Source organism: Aedes aegypti, chromosome 3 (assembly GCF_002204515.2).
Source record: "Aedes aegypti strain LVP_AGWG chromosome 3, AaegL5.0 Primary Assembly, whole genome shotgun sequence".
In the NCBI taxonomy this organism is placed as follows: Eukaryota; Metazoa; Arthropoda; class Insecta; order Diptera; family Culicidae; genus Aedes; species Aedes aegypti.
The window spans coordinates 138,435,153-138,458,681 of NC_035109.1; the positions used below are offsets into that span (position 1 = coordinate 138,435,153).

The 23,529-nt window shown below is 40.1% G+C and overlaps 1 protein-coding gene across 4 annotated transcripts in view; it reads left to right on the top strand.

Moving 5' to 3' along the window:
- The first annotated feature begins 9,603 nt into the window (after positions 1–9,603).
- The window catches only part of LOC5567254 (multidrug resistance-associated protein 4), a 35,409-nt gene continuing 21,483 nt past the window's right edge, over positions 9,604–23,529 (top strand). Inside the window, exons 1-2 of one of the 4 annotated variants that reach the window (XM_021851094.1) lie at positions 9,604–9,822; positions 16,484–16,804. In XM_021851094.1, the coding sequence (XP_021706786.1) occupies positions 16,620–16,804 (185 nt within the window). In that variant the 5' untranslated portion in view covers positions 9,604–9,822; positions 16,484–16,619. Of the gene's footprint in view, positions 9,823–9,933; positions 9,952–16,483; positions 16,805–23,529 lie in introns of those variants that run through there. The other 3 variants (XM_021851093.1, XM_021851095.1, XM_021851096.1) reach the window with 3 other exon arrangements.

The following is a 23,529-nucleotide window of genomic DNA, read 5'->3' on the forward strand; positions in this document are numbered from 1 at the left end:
ATTACGTGTTTCAGTCCACACGTTGTACATAACTTTCCCAATTCTTTCCAAAATCGTTCCTAGTACCCATCTCCAGATGTTTTTGCTATACAGCTTTACGTAGACCTGTTCGTTAGGTTGAAATGACCGGCGGTTTGCCGTTTCTTCTCCTACTTCTTCTTGATGACGTTTTGATGGTGGCCGCAACAGTTCTAAATTGGTTCGGATCTGTCTACCGAACATCGCTTCCGCTGGTGATGCCGATGGGTTCGGTGTGCTCCTGTAGGTCAACAAGAACAGGTCCAAGGCCTCTTGCATTGACCCCTTTCCCTCGCGAATCTTCTTCGTTGCACGTTTGAACGTGTCTACCGCTCCACCTGTCCATTGGATTGGGGATGGAACGGTGCGGTGGTGATATGTTGAATGCCGTTAGTGCAGCAAAACTCGGCAAACTCCGCACTAGTAAACTGAGTGCCGTTATCGGAGACTAGTGTTTCCGGCATTCCCAGCCGAGCGAAGAGACTGCGAAGAATCCTTATGGTTGCCGGGGCAGTGATCCGGGACGTTTGCACTACTTCCAGCCACTTGGAGTGTGAATCTACCACCAGAAGAAAATATTCACCGTCAAGAGGTCCTGCATAATCAATATGCACGTGTTGCCATGGTCGTTCTGATTTCGGCCAAGGAACAGGCGCGGCTTGCGCTGGAGACTTGGCAGCCCGTGCACAGTGGGGACACGCTTTCACAAAATCTGCTATCTCGTTGTCGATGGAAGGCCAATAGACATACGCGCGAGCAATGGCCTTCATTCTTTGAATTCCAGGGTGTCCTTGATGTAATTGTTCCAGGCACCGTTTTCGCAAAGCTTTCGGAATGACGAGTCTCTCACCAAAGACTAGGCAACCCTGAACAGTTGTTAGCGAATCTTGACGATTGTACAGCTTGTGCAACTCACGATCTGCGGTTGACGGAGGCGCTGTCTTCCAACCTTCCTCGATGAATCTCAGTGCTTTTCCAAGGACAACGTCCTTTTTGGTGCCTTGCTGGACATCGCTAAAATTGAGTGGCAGAAAGTTGAACGAGTCAAAAGCTACTGACCTTACATCATCCTCAAGCGAAATGGCTGCTATGACGTAGTCTTCGTCCGGTTTAGCGTGTTGGTTTATGAGACGAGACAAAACATCAACCTGGCCAAACTTATCCGTGGTCACATATTCGATCGTGAAGTCATACATGAGCAACATCAATGCCCAACACTGCAACCGGTTGGCTGTATAAACGGGAATATCTTTCTTGGCCCTGAAAATCCTAAGCAGCGGTGCATGGTCCGTTTGTAGCCGAAACTTTCGACCAAACACCATACGGTGGAATTTAGTAACAGCGAATATTATAGCCAGCCCTTCTCTATCTATTTGGCTGTAATTCCGCTCAGCTGGAGTAAGCGCTCTCGATGCATGCTGGACAACTTTAATCGATCCATCTGGAAAACGATGACTAATCGTGGCACCAAGACCTATCGATGACGCATGAGCTGCGACAATGATCTCCAAAGCAGGATTATAATGTGTCAATAGCAGGTCGGGCGACAATATTTCCTTGAACTTGTCAAAAGCGGCTTGACAATCGGCGGTCCACTCGAACTTTGTTCCCGCTTACAACAACTGGTCCAACGGATATCGAATGGATCGCATATTTGGCACTAATTTGCCGTAGAAATTTACGGCTCCCAGAAAGGCGCGCACTCCTGTTACATCCACTGGCGCAGGCATTTGCCTAATTGCTTCGACCTTCGCCGGATCTGGTCGAACTCCATGCGGATCCGTCAAATGACCCAGGTACTTAATTTGGGCCTGACCAAACGAACATTTTTCCAAACGCACCGTGAAGCCAAAAAATAATGCCACTAAATTCTGCCAATGTTTTTCTTCGTCTTTACCACCTACCTTTTTTTTCCTTCTAAGCAATGGGGGGATAATCTGCTCAACAGACTCCGGACCGAGGTCCGGGAGTGTGGGGTTGGGGACCATTTACTACGTACAAGCAGTAAACAGGACTACACCCCCGACCCACTAAACCATTTCCATTGCCGCCAAACCCTTCGTCTCTCCGGGACCACCAAGAAGGCATTGCTTCGGAGAGGGGCTATTGCACATCGCATCCTCCAGGTTAGCTGCGTAGCCATGCAGCAACGAACATCGATGACACGCTTATGGGGGTCCACCAAGGTAGCATGCTGGCGCATTGCCAGCTTCCCGGGTGGTCTTCACCTCCCGTTGTCCGCTGAAGGCGGGCAGGGTCGACCACTAAGCCCGCGCCCAGCTGCACCGCAGGTATCAAGAACTGATACTGCGGGCTTCGCAATTTGACCTACTGAAGGCTCAGGCCCTATCAGCTAGCACCAGCTGGGATTGCTGACGAAGGGGCCTCCACCTGCCCCGAACAACCAGAGGCTCGTACCCACCCAGTAGGCCGGCGCCACGACAGCAGCGCTACCAGGATGTTCTCCCCGCGGCCACTTAATCGCTGTAAGGGTCGATTTCGACCGTAGGGCACCGGTATGACCTACGTAGCCGACTGCGAACCCTTGGACCACCTGTTGATTAGCGTCTGCACTAGTCACTCCTCGAGTCCACACGCCACCTCCTTTGGAGTTCCGAGACGATGTGGGTGATAGCCGATGAAACGGCATTCCAGCCAAACTCGTCTGCACACATCCTCTGGACCAAATTGTCCGGAGTCGTGTCCCGACCGCATGTGGCAAACATGCGGTCACGCATTGTGCGGAAACGCGGGCACACGAACAAAACGTGTTCCGCCGTTTCCTCTAAACCTGCACAAACTGGACATTCGGGAGAACCCGCATGACCGAAACGGTGTAGATATTGTCTAAAGCATCCATGACCCGAAAGGACCTGTGTTAGGTGGAATGTTAGTTCCCCATGGCGCCTATTGACCCAGATATCTAACCTCGGAATCAACCTGTGAGTTCACACTCCCTTGGTGGAACTGTCCCACGCACGCTGCCATTTGACCATGGAGGTCGTTCTGGCAGTCCTGCGTATGCCTCTTGTGCCGCGCCTTTCGAAGCACTCTATGTCTTCCATGATAAGGATACCAATAGGCATCATACCGGTGATGACACAAAGTGCATCGTGTGACACGGTACGGTACGCGCTCGCAACCCTCAAGCACATTAGCCTATAAGTACTCTCTAGCTTGCTACGGTAGCTATCGATACTCAAAGCCGTGCCCCAAGCCGGGCCACCATACCTCAGTATGGACGAGGCGACACTGGCCAGAAGCTTACACTTACTGGCGTACACCGCAGAGCTATTGGACATCATCCGGGACAGTGCCACAATAGCTGTGGAGGCTCTCTTGCAGGCATAATCGACATGGCTACCGAAGGTAAGCTTGTCGTCGATCATCACCCCCAAGTGTTTGACGGAGCGCTTCGAAGTGATTGTGCAGTCGCCTACACTGATCACCGCTTGCTGCACCGACTTTCGGTTGTTGACAACAACAGCCTCAGTTTTGTGGTGAGCCAGTTCCAGTTTCCTGGAGCTCATCCACTCCTCCACAATTGCGATCGAGTGGGCTGCAGTCAATTCCACTTCTTCGATCGATTCACCGTAGACCTCTAGCGTAATATCGTCGGCAAAGCCAACGATGACCACACCCGCCGGGAATTTTAATCTCAACACCTCGTCGTACATGACATTCCATAACACCGGACCCAGGATGGAACCTTGCGGGACTCCTGAGGTTATGTGAAAGCACTTCCGACCCACCTCTGTGTCATAGACTAATACCCGATTCTGGAAGTAACTTCCGAGAATCTTGTACAGGTACTCGGGTATCCCCAGACGCAGGAGCGCATCAGCAATAGCCGCCCAACTGGCACTATTAAATGCATTCCTTACATCCAGAGTCACTACTGCGCAGTAGCGAATACCCCTCCTCTTACGCTGGAGTGCTATCTCAGCGGTTTTCTTAACCGTCAGAACGATGACGTCGTCTAGGTAGCCGCAGGTGTGCTTCAGACCTGCTAACATGGCATCGACAACCTGCTGGAACGCCCCTGGTGCTGCTTTGACGCCGGGCGCAAGGCGGTTTACTTTGTAAATGCCCCGGTGTGTATTTATAGACAGCATCTTGCTAGAGGGTTCATCGACTTCCAACTGCAAATAGGATTCCGACATATCGATGATACTAAAAACTTTGCAGTTGCCGAGCTTTACAAAAATGTCCTGCGGTAGCGGAAGGGGGTACTGGTTCGGCTGCAACGCATCGTTTAGCGCAGTGGAGTAATCTCCACAGATTCGAATATTGCCGTTCGCTTTTCGGACGACCACAATCGGAGCGGCCCATTCCAAATAGTCCACTGGGGTTATTATCTTCATCCGCATGAGACGGTCCAACTCGTCATCCACCGCTTGATACACCGAGTACGCCACCTGGCGTTTAGGACGGAACACTGATTGTTGATTCGGCTTCAACTCTAACTTGACGGTTGCTTTCGTGCACTTGCCAAGCACGTACTGAATAATTCCGGAAACTCAGTCTTCAATCGTTCGACGAGGGTAGGAGAACCCGTGACCTTGTTACATAACGCACTGATCGGTACTGTATCCAACTGGAAAGCGTCTATCAAATCCAACCCCAAAATATGCAGGTCGCGATTCACTACAAAAACCGTACCGACTTGACTCACACCGTTTACCGTAATCGAACAATCGAATTCCGACACTAACTTTAAATTGTCTCCGGATGCGGCCTTCGCTTTAACCGACGGCGTGCGTACTGATGGTTTTCCTAGTCGCTTCCAAGTGTCCACGGAAATCACACTAATGTCCGACGCCGTATCTAACTGTAATCGGACGAACACACCATTCAACACTACGGGAACGAATCTTCTTCTACCGCGAACCAAATCCACCGATACTGTCACAGTCTTCGTCTCAACCGTAATGCTTTGGGACTTCCGTTTGAAATAACGACGAGGAGCTGGTTTCTTCGCACTTGCACAATAGCCCTCTTTATGGCCATACCGACTGCAGTCCGCACACTGGTGAGTCTTGAAACTGCAATCCCGACTATAATGCATTCCACCACAGCTCCAGCATGGACCTGATGGTCTCTTTGGTGTGCTGCTTGCAAGCTGAGGCTTCGACGAACTTTCCTGTCTCAGACTAGCACGCTTCTGGAACCGCTGGTGTCGCCTGATTTGGTTCGCCGAACTTCCACTTCCTTCGAGCATAGCCGTGTCATGTCGAAGGTTGAGCAATCGCTGACATTCGGTTGACAATTGCTCTAACGTAACGTTTGCGCGCTCCTCTATGCGAGAAAGAAGTCTCGTTCGCACTTCCGCATCAGCTTCGGATTTCAATCCACACACGAACATTAAACTTTTAAATTCTTCTTCGGACAGCTTTTTTAACTCGACTTCCACACAACATTTGTTAACACGACATGCGTATGAAATATAATCTTCTGTCGCCCCCTTGCATATCTGCAGACAACGGTAACGCTTGCTAAGCACCGACTCCGCAGCACCGAACAAGCTCTTCAACTTGACTACCGCTTCGTCGAACGTAAAGTCCTTGGGCGCTTTTGGCATGATAAAACTGATGAAGCGTTCATGCTCAGTGGTTCCCAATTTACGCATCAACAGTCTAACCTTCGCGGCATCGTCCTAGCAGCATCACGAGCAAAGAGATCGTCGTATCGAGCGAACCAAGCAGCAAATGTGCTGCCGGCCTCGACGTCATACCGGAATTCTTTTATATTGCCGGCAAGCGAATCCAGAATCGCTTCTGGCCCCGTCGGCACTTGAACTTGAAGATTCCGAAGCGCCTTGTTGCTGAATGAATAGCTTTTGCTGTTCCTGCGTCTCACGATGGTTGTTGAGAAGTTGATTAGTTACGAGCTGCTGCTGCTGCAACTGTTGGAGAACCTGCAGAATTAACGCATCCGTGGGGATCGGTTGTTGCTGATGCAACGCTTACTGCTGTTGCTGGCTCATGTTCACCGGAGAAGAGGATCGATCCGGACTTTCATCCACTTCCAACCTTTTCCTTTTCCGCGTGGGAGGTGTGATTTTTCCGTTCACTTATTAACCGCGCGAACGAAACAAAATCGCGATTACCGAGTCGCCACTGTTGAATACGCGTCTACAAGTGGCCGTGATAACTATAACCCGAATAAAACGTACGCGGATTCAATAATTAAAACTATACTACTTTATTAAAAGGAACCGGTACATAGAATGGTGTTACTCGAGTAGGCGGAAGTCGTAATGACATTTTTTATACAAAACTGACATGGCATCAGTCGCATGACAGTCCAGCTGTCAGGATAGAGCCCAGTGGTAAAGCGCCCAGCTCTGCTCCATTCGCCCCAACAGTTTACAACGGATTTAATTAAAGAATTGTTTGACTAAGTTGATTAACAAAAACTACCCAAAAGCGTGATTTTTAAGGGAAAAATTAAATTTCTTCGAATTGTTGATTATTTTTTGCCGGAGATTAATTTTCTACTGTTTAACCCCTCTACCGGCAGCTTCATTTTTCCACCACAAAAAATATTCAAACTGCGATAAATTTTTCGTTTTTCGCTGTTTTTGCAAAAAAAAAATCACAAGCCCTCAAAAACCTCTTCTATTTTGAGAATCTGTGTCGATATTGATCATAAGTCATCTAGATCCGGAGATTTTCCGAAATTTCTTGGGGGACCGACTTTTTTCTACAATCTACGTAAATATCTCAGGCTACAGATTTTTTCTAATGTTCGGTCATTCGCTGTTCGAAACAATACTTCAATGAGAGTTTGTTGTGAAAAAATGAAGCAAATTGGTGCAACCATTTTGGAGTAACGAACCTTTATGTGTCTGGTACCAATCTGGCCGTATAAAGATCTTAGAAACTTCAAAAAACGTCTTTTTGTAATTTTCTGATTTCTTCAAGCTTTCTCAACCGATTTGTATGATTTTTTCAGTGAATCTCCTTATAACCTGACATTGTTTAGCCCACATTTTAGTTTTTTGATAAATTGACTAGAAACAAAATGACGCCCAAAGATTTTTTGTATGGGGAATGTCGGTCCCCCAAGGCATATCTGAATATCTTTAAAACCGTATGACCAATGATCAATATTGATACAGACTCTTAAAATACAAGAGTTTTTTGAGAGCTTGTGAAAAAATGGTGCAAAAATTTCGAAAAACAAAAAAGTTATCACTGTTTGAATATTTTTTTGTGGTGAAAAAATGAAGCTGCCGGTAGAGAGGTTAACTAAAGTTTATGAAGCATCTTGTTAAAAGTTACAAAATGCATATATTAAAAAAAAATCTAAGAAATTATACGTTATAAAATTTATGAAAAATTGCTTCTACTACCTTTTTGTAAGTTTAACAAATGAGAAAAAAAAACAGTTTCAGCTTAAGTATTACGGTTTATTTTCAAAAAAAAAAAAAAAAAATGGAAGATATTATATTTTTCGTTAAAATTTCATGTTTTTGGGCAGTTTTGAATAAATTAATGAGTCAAAACCATTTTTAAATTAATTTGTTGTACCCACGGTTTGAAATCTACTAAGTTTGCTTCAAAAGCATGTAAAAATATTTGGAATCGGTCAAGTTTTTATTAAGCTATGGTCAAACAAAAAATAGTAAAAATTGGAAAAAAATTGGAGAAAATTACTTTGAACTTAGACTAGTTTTAACTTTTCATAAATTCTATTTTGAAAAGAATAATGCTAAGAGCTTCAAATTTGGTTGGAAAATAACAAAGTTATGAAGACTTCACTGAAGGTCATATTTCATAACTTGAAAATACGCGTTCAAGACGCATGCGCTAGCTCTAAATCTCTATATTTTTGGCTCAAAATTTGAGGTTTCCATTTTTATGTAATTTGAATTCAGAAGATCACACGAATTTTCGGTTTTAAAACATTTCGAAAAATAAGCCCCACCCTAAGGTACAAGGTTGATCAAAATTTAAACTGTGATGATTGTTGAATTATGGCATTCTTCAACCATGTACTGTCTACCCCAGGATGTCAATCTTATACATGTACATGCACGCACGCCTTATTGTTCAAAATATAACATTTCAAACTGAACTTAGTAAGTTCAACTTACTGAACTGATCTAGGTGCTTTCTACACCATACTCTCCCCCTGTTTTCGCATACAGCTTCCTCGCACGTGCTTCTAAAAGTGTATTCGCAGCGCTGTGGCTGTATTCTCCAACACCAAACAGTTGACTGGGCTCAGAGCAATATTGCGAACGTGCCGCTCGTCGATCGGTACGCCCCCAGTGAAGCTGTGCCGGCATTGTTGCACACAATACTCGCTTAGGTCGTCGGTATAACCACAGGCAAACAGACGTAACGCTAAGAACAGTTTCCTTCAAAACTTATCGCCCACTTCACACCATCATCATCATCCAGTGGCCATGTTGCACGAAGTGCGATTATGTAGGGGGACATGGGGCAAGAAGGACACCCGGGGCAAGAGTGCCACCTCTAATTTCACGTAGTTCAAATCAATTTTTTTTATGTTTAACGCAGGATAAGTATAAATTGAGTACTAATTGAGGGTTGTGTAAATATTACAGTTAAAAATGTTTAGTACAAAAAATTAGAAAAATGTCTTTAACTCACCAACGCAAAATATGCGAAATATTATAAGAATGTAAGGCTGGAAAACAAGGTTTGACTCCCAACAAATACAAAACATATTGATTTTTCCGCACAGTATTGATGATTTTCAATTGTTTAATATAGCTGTGAGGATTTTTTTTTCGAAAAAGTCCTTTTGACATTAAATTTTGCATATATAATAACAGTATGTCTTATGGGGCAAGAGGGACACCGCAATTTTCTCATGTAAAATCAAATGAACTTTTATTTTTCTTGTTTAATATTGCATTCAATCAATGTTTCCTACTAAATAAAATCAAAATAAAGCAACTTGGACATTCAAAATGGTTTCTGAAAATTTTTACTATTATTGTTACAGTCAAATAAGATGAAAAATAAATTAATTTCGTAAAATTTCTTTTTAACTATAAGTCAACTTTTATCCATCAGTTTTTATCTTTACTTACTCTACAATTTATCCTTTAGGCGGGGAAATAATAATATACAAAATTTGTGGCATTTTGCTCTGGTGGTCTTCTTGCCCCATACGAGTGGCACTCTTGCCCCGTGCCTCGTTTAAAAACCTCATAAGAAGGGACATTTTCAAAAATCTCAAATCATCATGTGTTTCTTATATTTTTGAAATCTATCGATAACATCATTTAGAACAAGAGCTGAGCTTGCCCCTACACTGGAATAATCTTCAAAAATTGTGCTAATCAACCATGATTTGAACCTATATATCTTAAGGTGTCCTTCTTGCCCCCAGCCCCCCTACCTACTCGCAGAAGGCGCTAGCGTGAAACGTCAAGCACGAACAAAGCGATGCGCGCGCCTCTGGTGGCGAAGTATGAAGCAAAGGAGTTTCGAAATGATCGTTAAAAGCGTGGTCCCTGCGATTTTCAGCAGTGTCACGTCTGTATGTCTGTGGTATAACTTCCACTACGAGGAGCGAAGAGTAGCGATTCATTCACTCGGCCAATTCGTCAGCCAGTCATCGTTCAGCGTCTCTGGGGAGAGGACGAGCTCGCGCCAAAGTGCCGTTTTTGTCGTGGTTCTCGACGTCTGTCTCCCGCGTAAAGTCCCTACCGTCCGTCGTCGGCGTCCATCCGGAAAGGGAGAGAACCTCTGTGTCGATTTGTTGAGTTTGGCATATGCGCATTGTTGTGTTGTTGGTTTGTGGAACATTGTGAAGTTAGTGGTAATTGTTGTATATTATGTTTTAAGAAAAGTAACTTTTGCGAAGGTAGCATTTCGTTGTGCAACAGTGTTCAAATGCATAAGTGGTAAAATGCATTCGTGAAAATGGTGCAGAATAGTATCAAAACCTGTAGGACATGAAACTGACAAATTCCGATTACAATCCAGAACGATTAACTATATGCCCAAGTCGATGGACAGTAAAAGTGGGAAGAGCATCTAATGTCAGAAAACGATTTATCAAAAAGCTGAGTATCAGTTGTACATCAGCATTCAACAACTCGCGTATGAGTGCCGTAACGCAGTATGAATGAATGAATCAAGCACACTTGTTGGCAGCAGACATGCGGTTAATGTGAACACCAGATTAACTATGGCTGTCCGTTTTATGTGTGCACTTTTTATTTTTGCCTCGCGATTTACCCGATACGGACGAAGGGTGATGTAAGCAAACAGTGTGATTACTTTTTGTGCACCTTATTTTTTCGGGCTTTTCGTTTGTCTGTCTACACTGGTATCTTATCTCTACGTTTACGTTAACTCTGGACTAACATGGCATTCAACAAATTACTCGATAGAGGTGGAATGTGTTGCTCAATCTCAGCTCCTGAAATCAAATTATCTCTATAAATGCCCTTGAAATGCTGATACTTCGTCTATCGATACTGTTAAGGTCAAGAATGTGTCGGCTAACGAAGGTTATGATGCTGTATTGGTAATTGTAAAGAATGTCGTTGACACCTGTTTGTTGACTGATGGTAGCCAATTTTAGTACTGAGTTTCAATTTGGAAACGGCAATCAGTACGATGAATCACGATTACATATTTGTCAGATATAACAAATACACCAAATTGAAGATTCTGTTAAATTTGAGTAAATCTCAAACAAATCTTGAATAATCCTGAACCTCATATGTACAACTAGCAAATATTTAAATTTCATCGTCATGTTCGTCTGATTGCGCCCAAAAACGAATGTATGAATGTATTGCTGTTAAAACTGCTAAATCATCATGGAAGCCGACCTATACGTAATGTGACGGATGAAATTGCCAACTTGTCAGCCAGTGGTCGAGAGTTAGGTAGTGCTTCGCAATGATGAACATAGCGTTTTGCAATATCAAGTGCTTTGGGAGCACCTAGATGATATTCGCACATTTTTATGTTAGTGTTTCGAGTGTGGTAATTCATCAAGAGCCTGGACACTGTAAAAAATGTGAAGTCGAAATTTAACGAAGATGATTTGCGTGAAATGCGGTCGCGCCAGCAGCACAACCATGCTTGTTAGCACTGTGCTTGATTCTCAAATGAACTCTGGGTAAACGCGTGGCGATGATCAAATTTGGAAGCAGTCTAATGAATATCTGAGGAAAATCGCATGCACCTTCCAATACTTGTCACTTGCTGAATAAGATGAAAGTAGCACAACCGAAAAAGCGTGCGGGTTAACTTGAAACGACAAAGCGGCAAATAATTAACTCATCATCATCATCTCTTCTGAATTGGACGGCAATCAAAATTATACGATCACTCATTCAAAAATTTTAAATTACTTTGATGATTTGCAACTTGATTAAAACGGAAAAATAGTAGGAATGGGAATATTATGAGCCAAACCCAGCAAGGGGCTGTCTATTAGGGTGCGGCTTATTTTTCTAAAGTTCTCAAAACCAAAAATTCGTGCGCTCTTATGAATTTAAATCACATTAGAAGAAAATCCTCAAAGTTTGAGCCAAAAATATCAAGATTGAGAGGTGGCGCAAGCGTCTTGAAGGTGAATTTTCAACTTATAAAAAATGGCCTTCAGTGAAGTCACCATAACTTCGGTAATTTCTAATTAATTAAAACTTTTAGCACCATTATCTTCAAAATTAAATTTATGAAAACTTTGTAGAACATCGAATTTGTCTAAAATCTAAACTAGTCTAAGTTAAAAGTAGTTATCTACAATTTTTTCTCCATTTTACTCAAAAATTCATATTTAATATTTCATATTTTATACCATTACTCCATAAATACTCAACCGACTTCAAATCTTTTTACATGGTTTTGAAGAAAGTTTAGTTGTTTCCAAACTGTTCTTACAACACTTTTTTCTAAAAAATGGTTTTGATTTAGTTTTGTAACAAAAACTACCTAATACATGTTTTTCAATGAAAAAAATCCAATATCTTTGGATTATTTAACTTTTTTCGCCAAAAATTACTTTTTCCCTATAAAACTTATATTTATAAAGCATCTTGTTTTAATTACGAGTTGAATAGTGCGCATATTTTTTAACATGGGCAAAAATCTTTTTGTTTCGAAATTATTAAAAAAAATGTTGCATAGTTCTTTTTACAGGTTTAACAAATGAGGAAATTCAGTTTCAGCTTTAAAAATATAGTTTAACTGACAAAAAATTGAAAAAAAAAAACTAGCGTTTTTCGTTGAAAAATCATGTATTTGTGCAGTTTTTGTTAAATAACTTGGTCAAAACATTTTTTTAGTGAAATGTGATGTATGAAAAATTTGAAAATAATTCAATAAGCTTCAAAACCATGCAAAAAGATTTGGATCGGTTGAGTATTCATGAAGTTATGGTCAAACAAAGATATTTTTTAGTACAATGAGGAAAAATTTAATTTGATGGAAACTAGTTTCGCTTTTAGACAAATTTGTGGTTCTACAAAGTTTTCATAAATTAAATTTTGAAGATAATGGTGTCAAAAGTTTCAAAATTGGTTAGACATTACCGAAGTTATGGTGACTTCACTGAATGCCATTTTTTATGACCTGAAAATTCACCTTCAAGACGCTTGCGCCACCTCTAAATCTTAATATTTTTGGCCCAAACTTTGAGGTTTTTCTTCTAATCACAAGAATTCATCAGAGCACACGCATTTTTGGTTTTGAGAACTTTTGAAAAATAAGCCGCACCCTACTGTCCATTAACCACGTGGATAGTTTTTTGGGATTCCAGACAACCCCTCTCCCCCATCGTGATCATTTGTCCATACAAAAATTTTAAAATTTGTATGAACCGTGATCTTTGGCCAGACCTTCTCCCCCCATGAATAACCACGTGGTATATGGACGACCCCCAATGTTGCTTGGGTTGCGCCATGAGGAATATCTTGGCAAGACCATACTTGGAGTACACCGAAAAAGCCAACTCTTGTTAAAGATCTCACCAGAAATCATTAAAAGATTAAAAACTGCTGGTTGTCTCTACGAAAATCCAATTAGGGGAAGTTACGTATTCTCGGCAGTCTAAGCCGATGCCGCGCTTCTTTTGTAATTTTCTCGGACATCAGCGTACAAATTACGTGTTTATTTGTTTACATTTATGTGCATCTCTTCTCAGTATGACTATTGTCGGCAGCCTAAATCTCTTCGGCAACATTCCCATAAGAGCTGTTCGGCAGTTCCAAATCAGTCGCATTTTGAATTGAGTCGGTGTTTGAATTGATGACATCTCTGGTAAAATTGATTGTTCAGTCTCAGAAATCTTGTCAACGGGAAGCTGACAGAACAAAGAATCATCTGAATGTTTTCAATGGTGTGTTTTGATAGAAAAATGTTGTGTATTTGGCGTTTGAAATTTGATTGCCGATAATAGTCGATTGGAGCCGAAGCCGTAAGTCTTCCTATAAGAACTAAGAAGAATTTGTCAGTGAACCCTTTAAGCAAATTTCCTTATGGATTCTTGAGGATATTTTTATAAAGTTCTTTTGGGGTTTTGTTTAAAATCTGATTTTAAATAAAATCTTGTTTTTATTAAATAACACAACAGAGCTTGTCCTTGCTATTACTTTAGCAGATTTTCTCGCTTATATAACGCCTCTATAATGTTTAACCTTTGTTAAGTCCCTAACAAAAATTCCCACAATATAGATATCTCCGGTGGTCATTCCTGGGTTATTTCGGTGGTCACAATGAGTCAGAGAGGTCATTCGTCTATAATTGAATGGTTTCCCGGTGGCCATTCCGGTGCTCCAAAAGGACCAGAATGACCATACATTCATCCTTTTGGCAAAATACATCCAAACATGATAAATCGTAAAGAATTGGACACAATTCATTTTATTTTGGGGCATAAATCCGAGTAATTTAATTGATTTGTACAGATTGGCCACCTTCCGGGACTCCAGGAACCGATTCCGCATGGACCATACTGGACCAATTTTCAGAGGATGTGCGCCGGTAATTGGTTCCTAATTATAGAGAAATTGTATGCCAACATATCCATCAACCGAATAGTACCGATGTGAATACATACACAAAACTGCGATGGAAATTTATTTTTCGGACGTTCCGGGTTTCCGGAACCGGGTATGAATAAGTAAATGATTTGAGAATCTCTATTCACAGTACATGTGAATACATATTCAACAATATGAGGACGGTTCAGATTACTTGTTTAGTTACGAAACTACAGGTCGATAAAGTAAGGGTCTCTAAAGGGACTTTTTCAGATGTAGCAGGTTCCCGGTGGCCACATTAACCAAATCCGGATCTCCGGGAGGGTATCTGAAACTAGACCTGTGCCTTTCAATTCGGTCAACATACTGATTTTTGCGAGCTGACGCCGCTAATCGCACGGTCACGAAGCGAAAAATGTCATTTTATCCACTATGATTTTAAGCCGACCATTGTAAGTTGTGTGTAATTATTGAAAGTTCGATAAATCGTTAATAAATACAATTTATCGAGAATGAAATTTCCTCGATATCCATACTCTACTTTGGAAGTGCATCACTTTTAAGCACCTCCTGTCCCTCAGTTTCGGACAGCTTGATTTGTTATATGATATCTTTGTAATTATAGCATCAGTGTCTCAAAATACTTTTATTTTTCATGGGTTCCGTCGATCATGGTATCAAACATGCAATAAAATTAAGAAGAATGAACATTCAGAACAACATCGTAAAATGTGCTATTTTTGATTATGTATGAAAGGGATTTTTGATAGGCATCTGACAAACTAAGAAAAACTCAAATTATTCATGTAAATATTGCAAATGCATTGAATTGGTAATTCTTAACTATTCCTATAGTGTAAACATTCAATGATGTTCAAATTTACAGAATTCGAGGCATTTCCAGATTGTGTCCGGTATTGGGTGCCACCTTTCAAGATCGATCAATTTGGTACTTAAATACATCATCAAAATGCAATGTCAAAATCCATATTTATTTTTTCAAATTTATTTTTGTACACTATAAAAATGGTAATATTTATCATGAATGGGTAACACAAGCCCATAAAATCTATATTTTTCGAATTATGAATTTAGTGGCTTAAGTGTCCGGTACTGGGGGATCTCCCCCTATATTGACTAAAAACAAAATTGCGAATGTGGATATGTTTTTTTTTTGCATGCCGCAATAAATTTTGACAAGGAGTACATACCTATATATTCCCATTTTTTATCATTTACCCCACTGTGGGAGCGGCTTGCATTTACCAAATAAATTTCTCAAAAATTACATCAGTGAAACAATAAAAACGTGGGTCCAAAATATGTTGATTAGCTACTTTTATGAAATGAAACATGATCACCGAATTCATTGTCTCGTAACACACAAGTGCTATATCCCAGACCTTCAGCTCTTTCAAAAGGTCAGCCGATCGGAACAGAAATTCATTTCCTATTCAGCACACCCGCAGAATGATGCGATCGCTGATCACGTGACTAGACCAATTAGAAATATCTAGTCGCAGTTTTATGAATACTGTCTGCGTTCTTATGATAAGTAGTAAAAAACAGGTATCCCTACTAAAATGTGAACGCCGAACTGAATAACTTATACTACTCTGATCAGTAGTATGTCATTGACCTAATGGCAACTAAAACGTGCCACACACTATTTCGAAGTGTAAAACTGATAGCAGCCTCGTGAGCAATCATCGTCTTTCTATGTTTACTTCCTATTTGACCGCATTTTGAAACAGTTCTAATATAGTTGTGTACAAAAATCAATCCGTTCTGGAACAAGCCGTGAACTATAAGTTCACGATTCACTTTTTGTTACCAAATCTTGACGGCTTGTTTCCGATTTCCGAAACGGAATTTTTATTGTTTATTTGCAATAATTTCTTTTCGATTAGCTTCCGAATAATAATTAAAAGAGCTTCCACTACAGACCATTGATAAGCTATCGCGGCGTGTAGACAAGATTTTTGAGTCGATTAGTTGGCGCTTACTACGGGTTTTCACCTTGACCTTAGTCAGTAATTTTATGATCATCCCGGCGGGCCCCCCGTTCTTTAGACTGAATCACGAAAATCAATCAGACGTTGAGCAATGACTTGCTATTTAGCACCGTGTGACGACATCTAATGTGACTGCATTTCATCAAATACGGTCTGTCGACGGATGACGCCGAACATTTAGGAGATAAGATACCAAATCAACCGGTGAATGCCAGTGCAAACATGTACAATATATTTGCGTTCGTGACGAGGCGCTCTTTCCACCATTACAATCGAATAGGCATGCCTTCCGAGACGAGGTATCAAATGACTACTAGCTACTATTCTTCCATTGGGCGCTACGTCGCCTTATCATTCCGGCTGTGTAACTCGAGAAGAGAGGTGGTTTTCAGCGTTCGGTCCAGATTGACCAGACGGTCCCAACACAGCTAGATTGATTCACGTTTCTTCCATGTTTGTACAGTGTGATCAGTGAGCGTTTTCGTGAAGTTTCTACGGCTGGCCGGGTGGAAATTGAAGAATTGAAGCGTGCAAAAGCGTCCTCGAAGAAGTGAATAATTTCAGTGATACAGTGTCCGGAGTGAGCAAGCAATGCTAGAATGGAATCGATTAGAAGGAAACTTGCTACAAACCCACGGGAGAAAGCCAACATTTTGTCGGTTCTGACGTTCTGGTGGACTATAGATTTGTTCCGGAAGGGTTACAACAAAGTGTTGGAGCTTCAGGACCTGTTCAAACCACTGGAAGTCGACAAATCGGAAGCGCTCGGTGATCGATTGGAAAAGTAAGTACATACGCGCGTGGTATTCTGTAATTGTTTTTGCAATGCAGTTGACACTGATAACACGGACCAGAGAAACGAAAATTAAGTGTGTGCATTATGAACTCGACGCAGCGTTGTAGAATCAGTAACTCAAATAGGAAATTTTATCTAGCACTTGGTGGTACAAGTATCTCTTATATGAATATTTATCAATATTCATACTCTGTTACAAGGCAATATTGACTTTTAGAACCCAAAGAAAATGTTTAGATCTACTTCAATGTAATTTGGAAACCCACTGTGATCAGGACAGGCTCTCTTAAAGATTATAATTTAATGATACTCTATTCGATAATGATTGTAGACATTCTTGTTCTTGTTTACGGCGGATCCAACTTTTGATCGAATCCTATTCGTTCAAATCTATGGCCCATTTGATTTTGCTGGGAATGCAAAACGGTTTTCGATCGAAAAAGCATTCGGACGTAAACAAGAATGGGGGTGATTATCCTTCAGTTCAGTTCTGATAGATTTGTGTAAGAAGCGTCCTAAGCTTTTCCAGCTTGCAAAGATGAAAATGAAATGCTAAAAACATTGAAAAAATCTCTGTTCCGTTTACAACTTCTTGTGTATGTACGGCAGATGATCTTCAATGAATTCTGTGCAAGCATTCAATAAATTTTGTGAAAATGTGCAAATGAAAGAAATGTTCAAATCGCTGCAATTTTAGCAATTCTAAACGGCTTGCCATCGTTTAATATCGAATAGAATCGTCTGGATGTCTAGTTTTTCACTCATCATTTGAATTTTTGGAAAATTCCATCGGTTTGGAGTTATTCCGGTGGGTCACTGGGTCAAGTCGGGTAAAAATGACCCCAAATTCTTCTTCAATCAACTTTTACCCAACTCATTGATACTCCATTTCAATTTGGTTTTACAGTTTTGACTGCGGACGTCATATTATTTATAATAATATATTAAAAGTTCGTCACGGGCCCAGATAGCCGTAGCGGTAAACGCGCAGCTATTCAGCATGACCAAGCTGAGGGTCGTGGGTTCGAATTCCACCGGTTGAGGATCTTTTCGGGTTGGAAATTTTCTCGACTTCCCAGGGCATAGAATATCTTCGTACCTGCCACACGATATACACATGCAAAAATGGTCATTGGCATAGTTAAGCTCTCAGTTAATAACTGTGGAAGTGCTCATAAGAACATTATGCTGAGGAGCAAGGTCTGTCCCAGTGGGGACGTAACGCCAGAAAAAGAAGAAGAAGTTCGACAGTCAAGAAGAAACATACAATTGACCTATTTTGGCCGGTTCTAAGGAGGTCCCATAAAAAAACCCAAGGCCAAAGCTAGTCTCAGTGTCTAATGTAGTTCTCATATGACGTCCGTAGTCGAAACTATAAAAACAAGTTAAGTTGGAATGAGATTTATATTAATAAGTTGGGTGAAAAGTGATTGCAAAAGCTGGAGTCTTTTTTACCCGACTTGTCCCAGTGGCCCACGGAATAACTCCGAACCAGCGGACATATTCGAAAATTCCAATGATCATCGAAAAACTAGACATTAAGACGATTTCATTCGAATTAAAACAAAGGCAATCCGTCAAGAATTGCCGAAAACGTAATAATTTGAACCTTTTATTTTCATTTGCTGGGCGGAGGTTAACGAGATTTGAAGCTCTGGCTTAGTACATCTCTTGACCACCGGCTTTACTTCCCTTCCAAAGCAAGTCGTTAAAATAACCATTACGTTATAAATGACTATCTTGAGATGGAATTCAACCTCAGGTCCTCAGCGTGAAAAGCATGTGTTCTAACCACTACATCAAGTCCGGCCTCCTTAATCCTTATTATGATACTGAAACTACTGTACTACAGATTTTTTTAAGAACCGTTTCGTATACCCGTTATTCATAGTATGATTTCTATTTTATCCGCAGGTGTTTATTTTTTTTTTTAATTATTCGTTTTTGGAAAAGTTTCCGCAAAATTCGGTCCAATTCGGACCTAAAAATAGTTTTTGGGCCATATTCTCGAAACACGACATGAAAATTTGTTTCGTGAATGCAGGATGTAGTGCGCACACTTTTCTCTCAGAGCGTTTATTTCTAACGCCTACCGGACCATGATTAGACATGTTTGAACAAAATTCTCCAGAAGGTCTGAATTGGATCAACCCTGTTCCAACTCGGACCCTTATGGTCGGATCATCCCATATTTCATACTTTTTTTGCTATGCTAGTAATAAAATATAATTCCGATTTTTTTAGTATCAAGTTTTTTTTTACCTTTTTTGTACATGTCAGTCAGAGCTAGCTCAAGTAAAATGTGAATTTTATTAAAAAAAAAAACTAAATGGAATTGAATCTAATTCAAAATTAAGTACAGGCAACCTTTCTTGACTCTTTTTGAGAGGACTATTCATTTTTTGTGATTCATTTATTTCTAAATAGTAATTTCAACGTTAAAAATAGTAAAAACTCAACACATTTAAATTGTTCATGGAAGTATGGAGTTAGAGAGGTTAACTTTTATAGCAAACTACCGTTTTGATTCATATTACGAACAGCTTCAAATTCCGGACACTCTACTTTGTATGGGAAACATTTCACGCGAAATGTTTCAATTTTTGCTGTTCAAAAGTTCTCAATTTCAAGGCTCGTTTCAGTAATTTTTTTCCATAAACATCTTTGAAAATTTATAATGCCCAACTACCTTAGATGTCTCTTTGGTGGTTTAACGATTTCGATTGATGATTTGACTATTCCATTGATGATTATCATGAGCTGTCCGGAATTCGATTCAAAGTGTTCGGAATATGAGGCAAAAGTGTGGAAGCGTCCGGAATAAGAATCATGAAAAGGCCACACATTTTGATTTATATAAAATTATTGAAGTTGCGGAAGCGTACTCTTCATCCACCGTTCGAAAGTAAAGGGCTTCCGACGCTCGATAGCGTTAAGGAATCACACAGAATGATTTATTTTGTATGCTCTATGCTGAGTTATATTTCTCTGAGTCCTTAAGTGTCCGTAATATGAATCAAAACGGTAAAACAAATAGGATGGAATAAGGGAATATCGGGTAGAAAAGGTATAAATTTACAAAGGGGTCAAAGAATGCTATATTGAAGAGTAGCCCATTCTACTGAGCAAGGAGAAAATCGAGTTACAGAACATCGAATAAGGAACGCTAACTGTGATTTTCTTTGCACTCGCGGATTTGTTTTTTTCGATCGTATTGTCGAACTAACTTGGATTCAGCTTGGCTGTGGAACTGATGGAGATGCTTTTTGAACAAACGGTTTATTAATTCCGTTAATTTTTGGCTGTCTTCCGTGTTTTTAGATAATTTTAGAAAACTCTATTTCGATAACAACAAAAATAAAGGCATCATCAATCAATATTATAACTTCTATGATTTACTATTATGTCGATGAGACTTTCCGTGGTAAAGCTCTTTGAATCGGTTGAGTGCTAGTCGAGAATTACCGTTCAACGCTCCGTCATCGTAATCATCGTTATCATCGAAACTTCAAAGGCAGTTTTTCTGTTCAGACCTAAAAATTATCCGATGAAAATGTGTTCACTGTGTTTCGGCTGAAGTATAGAATACAGTGAACACATATTCCTTTAAATTTTCTTGATTTTGAACGAAAAAACTGCTTTTGAAAATTCCGAAATCAATGACGGATCCTGCCCCCTTAAAAGGACCGGATTGAACCATGTCAAATGGTCCGGATTGAACCAACACACATTTTGTAATTTTCGAGCACACACAGTGCATAGACATATCAAAACAATCTGATGAGGTGACAGCTTAGGCCAAACGTATTCCTTAGCCGAGTGATTAGAGTCCGCGGCTACATGCTGAAGGTGTCTTAGTTCGATTCCCGCTCGGTCCAGGATCTTTTCGTAATGGAAATTTTCTTGAATTTCCTGGGCATAGAGTATAATCGTACCTGCCACACGATATACGAATGCGAAAATGGAAACTTTGGCAAAGAAAGCTCTCAGTTAATAACTGTGGAAGTGCTAATTGAACACTAAGCTGTGAAGCAGGATTTGTCCCAGTGAGGACGTAATGCCAAGATGAAGAAGAACAACATCAGAGTACTACAAAACAACGAATGAATATAAAAAATGAAAGCAATTACTGAAAGGCGAGACATTTATGGTGTGAGATACGATGCAGATGATGGATAGAAAAATGATACACAAGATTTTTACAGTAGCGCCAGTGTTGAGAAATGCTTGATGGTCCGAATTAGAACAGGATCCGAATTGGAACAGGCCTCCCTAAAATAAATGGTCGCTTAATCTTCTAAAAACTTCCATTGAGCACAGAGATAATACGCGAATACGACCGGTTAGTGAACGCGCAGCTGTGAATGACTGAAAGTGTTTTGGTTCCATTTCCGGTACGACACAGGACCTGATTGAATTAGGTTTTTTTTCAACAGCCAAGAGGTTTTTCAAAATGTATTAAATTCGCTTTTTATAAAAAAAAAATCCAAAAAATTTCTACCTAGGTTTTAGGAATTCGGCTGCAATTTTTTTAAGAATCTTGTCCACTATGTAATGAGATTTTCGTAAGGATTTCTCGTAATATTCATGTCCATGATTTCTTAGTAATCCGGGGTTTCTTTCGGAGGGATTGTGTTTGACTAATTTAGCTTTATTTGACAACTTTTGTTCAATTTTGTAAGATAGTCAGTTTTGTCTTTTAAATATTGAAGTTAGTCATGTCAGATAAATGGTTTCTATATCATATGAAATAATGTATTGATTAAAAACTTTTGTTTTTCTCACTATGAATGTCAAATCGATTATTTCATGCTAGACAATAGAGTAGTCAAATGCAGGGCTTAGATTTAGTGGCAGAAATTTTAGAGAACACATGTTTTAAAAAGGATAGATAAAACAGAGTAAAAAAACGAACTTAACAGAACCCAATCAGTAACCAAAAAGAATAAAAGAGAAGAGTCAAAAAGGAACCAGGAAATTCAATTTAATTGTAATTCAATAGATTCCTCGAGTAGACTTTTCTCAGAAGGCATTTCTAAGAACCACTTTGGTGTTTCCTTGGGGGTCATCCAAAAATGACGTCCATCTTTTAGGGGAGGGGGGGCTATGAAAGTATGACAGAGCATGTATTAGGTATTGGAAAAACCGTGACAGAGGGGGGTGTACAAATCCGAATAAATGATGGACGTCATATTTAAATCGTCCCTTGTGGCACTACGTCAGGTTCTATCCTAGGACTGTTTTCCTGAAGATTTTTCCTGGAAATTTTTAAAGAACTTAATTCTGGAATTTGTCAAAAAATACCTTCAGGTATTAATCCCAAGAATTTTTCAGGAATTCATCAACATTTCTTACTGAAATTTCTCAAATAAGACCTTCTTCGACAGTCTTCTAAGAACATCCTTCTGTTCCAAAAATTTAAACAAGCATGCTTTGAAGAAATCTTAATGCGTTGATCGTTTTGAGTCTTGATTTTTTGATCTCAGTGATTTATGCAAGGATTCAATCCTATGATTAAATCTATGTCATTACTCTCATATGCAATCAGTTAAGTAAAATTGAAATGCTCCTCGTATAGAATATTTGATGTTTCATAGAAGATTGGGACAAGTTAGACTACCTATCGAACTGGCAACAAAGTAGTAAGGAAGTCAATTGAATTTGGTCATAAAACAAAGGCTGGGAATGGTATTAAACCACTGCAAATTGGCCCTACTTCCGGCCATTTCTACTGCAAAGCTTCGCTGAATCCAAGTTTTTTTTTTTTGGCAGAAATTGATCGTGAAATTCGTGATAGCATCATATTCTCTATTTAACGTTCAACGCGCCGTCATCGTAATCATCGTCATCATTGAAACTTCAAAAGCAGTTTTTCTGTTCGAAAACAAAAATTATTCGATGAAAATGTGTTCACTGTGTTTCGATTGGAGAATAGAATACCGTTTTGTCTCAAATTCCGAAAAGACTCATATTCTGAACACTCGGTTTTTGTATGGCGATTTGGTTGAAATGTTTCGCTGAAATATGTCATCAAATTACAAGGAAATGGCAGTCAATTGAAATTCAATTTTAACGTCTTCCAATCTATTTTATACCTCTGGAGTAGTGATGATTCTCTAGTTCGAGACCAGTAGACCTAGCTCAGATACATTTATTTGCGAAATTATTCTTTTGAATGCGATTTATTCTTGCTGTTCGGAATTTGAATCAAGGTGTTCGGAATATGAGACAGAATAAACACAGTGTTCGGCATTTGAATCAAAATGTTGTTCCATACTTTTGCGTTAAAACAATACTAAACAAGTTTTAATAAATATTTTTTACGGCACACCTAACAGCTAACAGTTAGGCTTTGCGGAGAAAATAAAATTTTCATTAATTTCAGCAAATTTATGCCCATCAGAGGCATATGAAGTCACTGTTGGCCTTAAGTGTTCGGAATATGAGTTAAAACGGTACAGTGAACACATTTTCCTATAAATTTTCTTGATTTTGAACGAAAAAACTGCTTTTGAAAATTCTGAAATCAATGACGGATCCTGCCCCCTTAAGATTTCAAAGTATCGTGAGAAGCCATTGTCTACATAGAAGTCAGAACGTTAGTTATAAAAAAACTGTCGCTATTTTCCGGTCACAGATACGGTTCACTGAAAACAGCTGTGCATATTGAAATCTTTCAGACACATTCAAAATGCCCAGTCAGACAAAAGTTT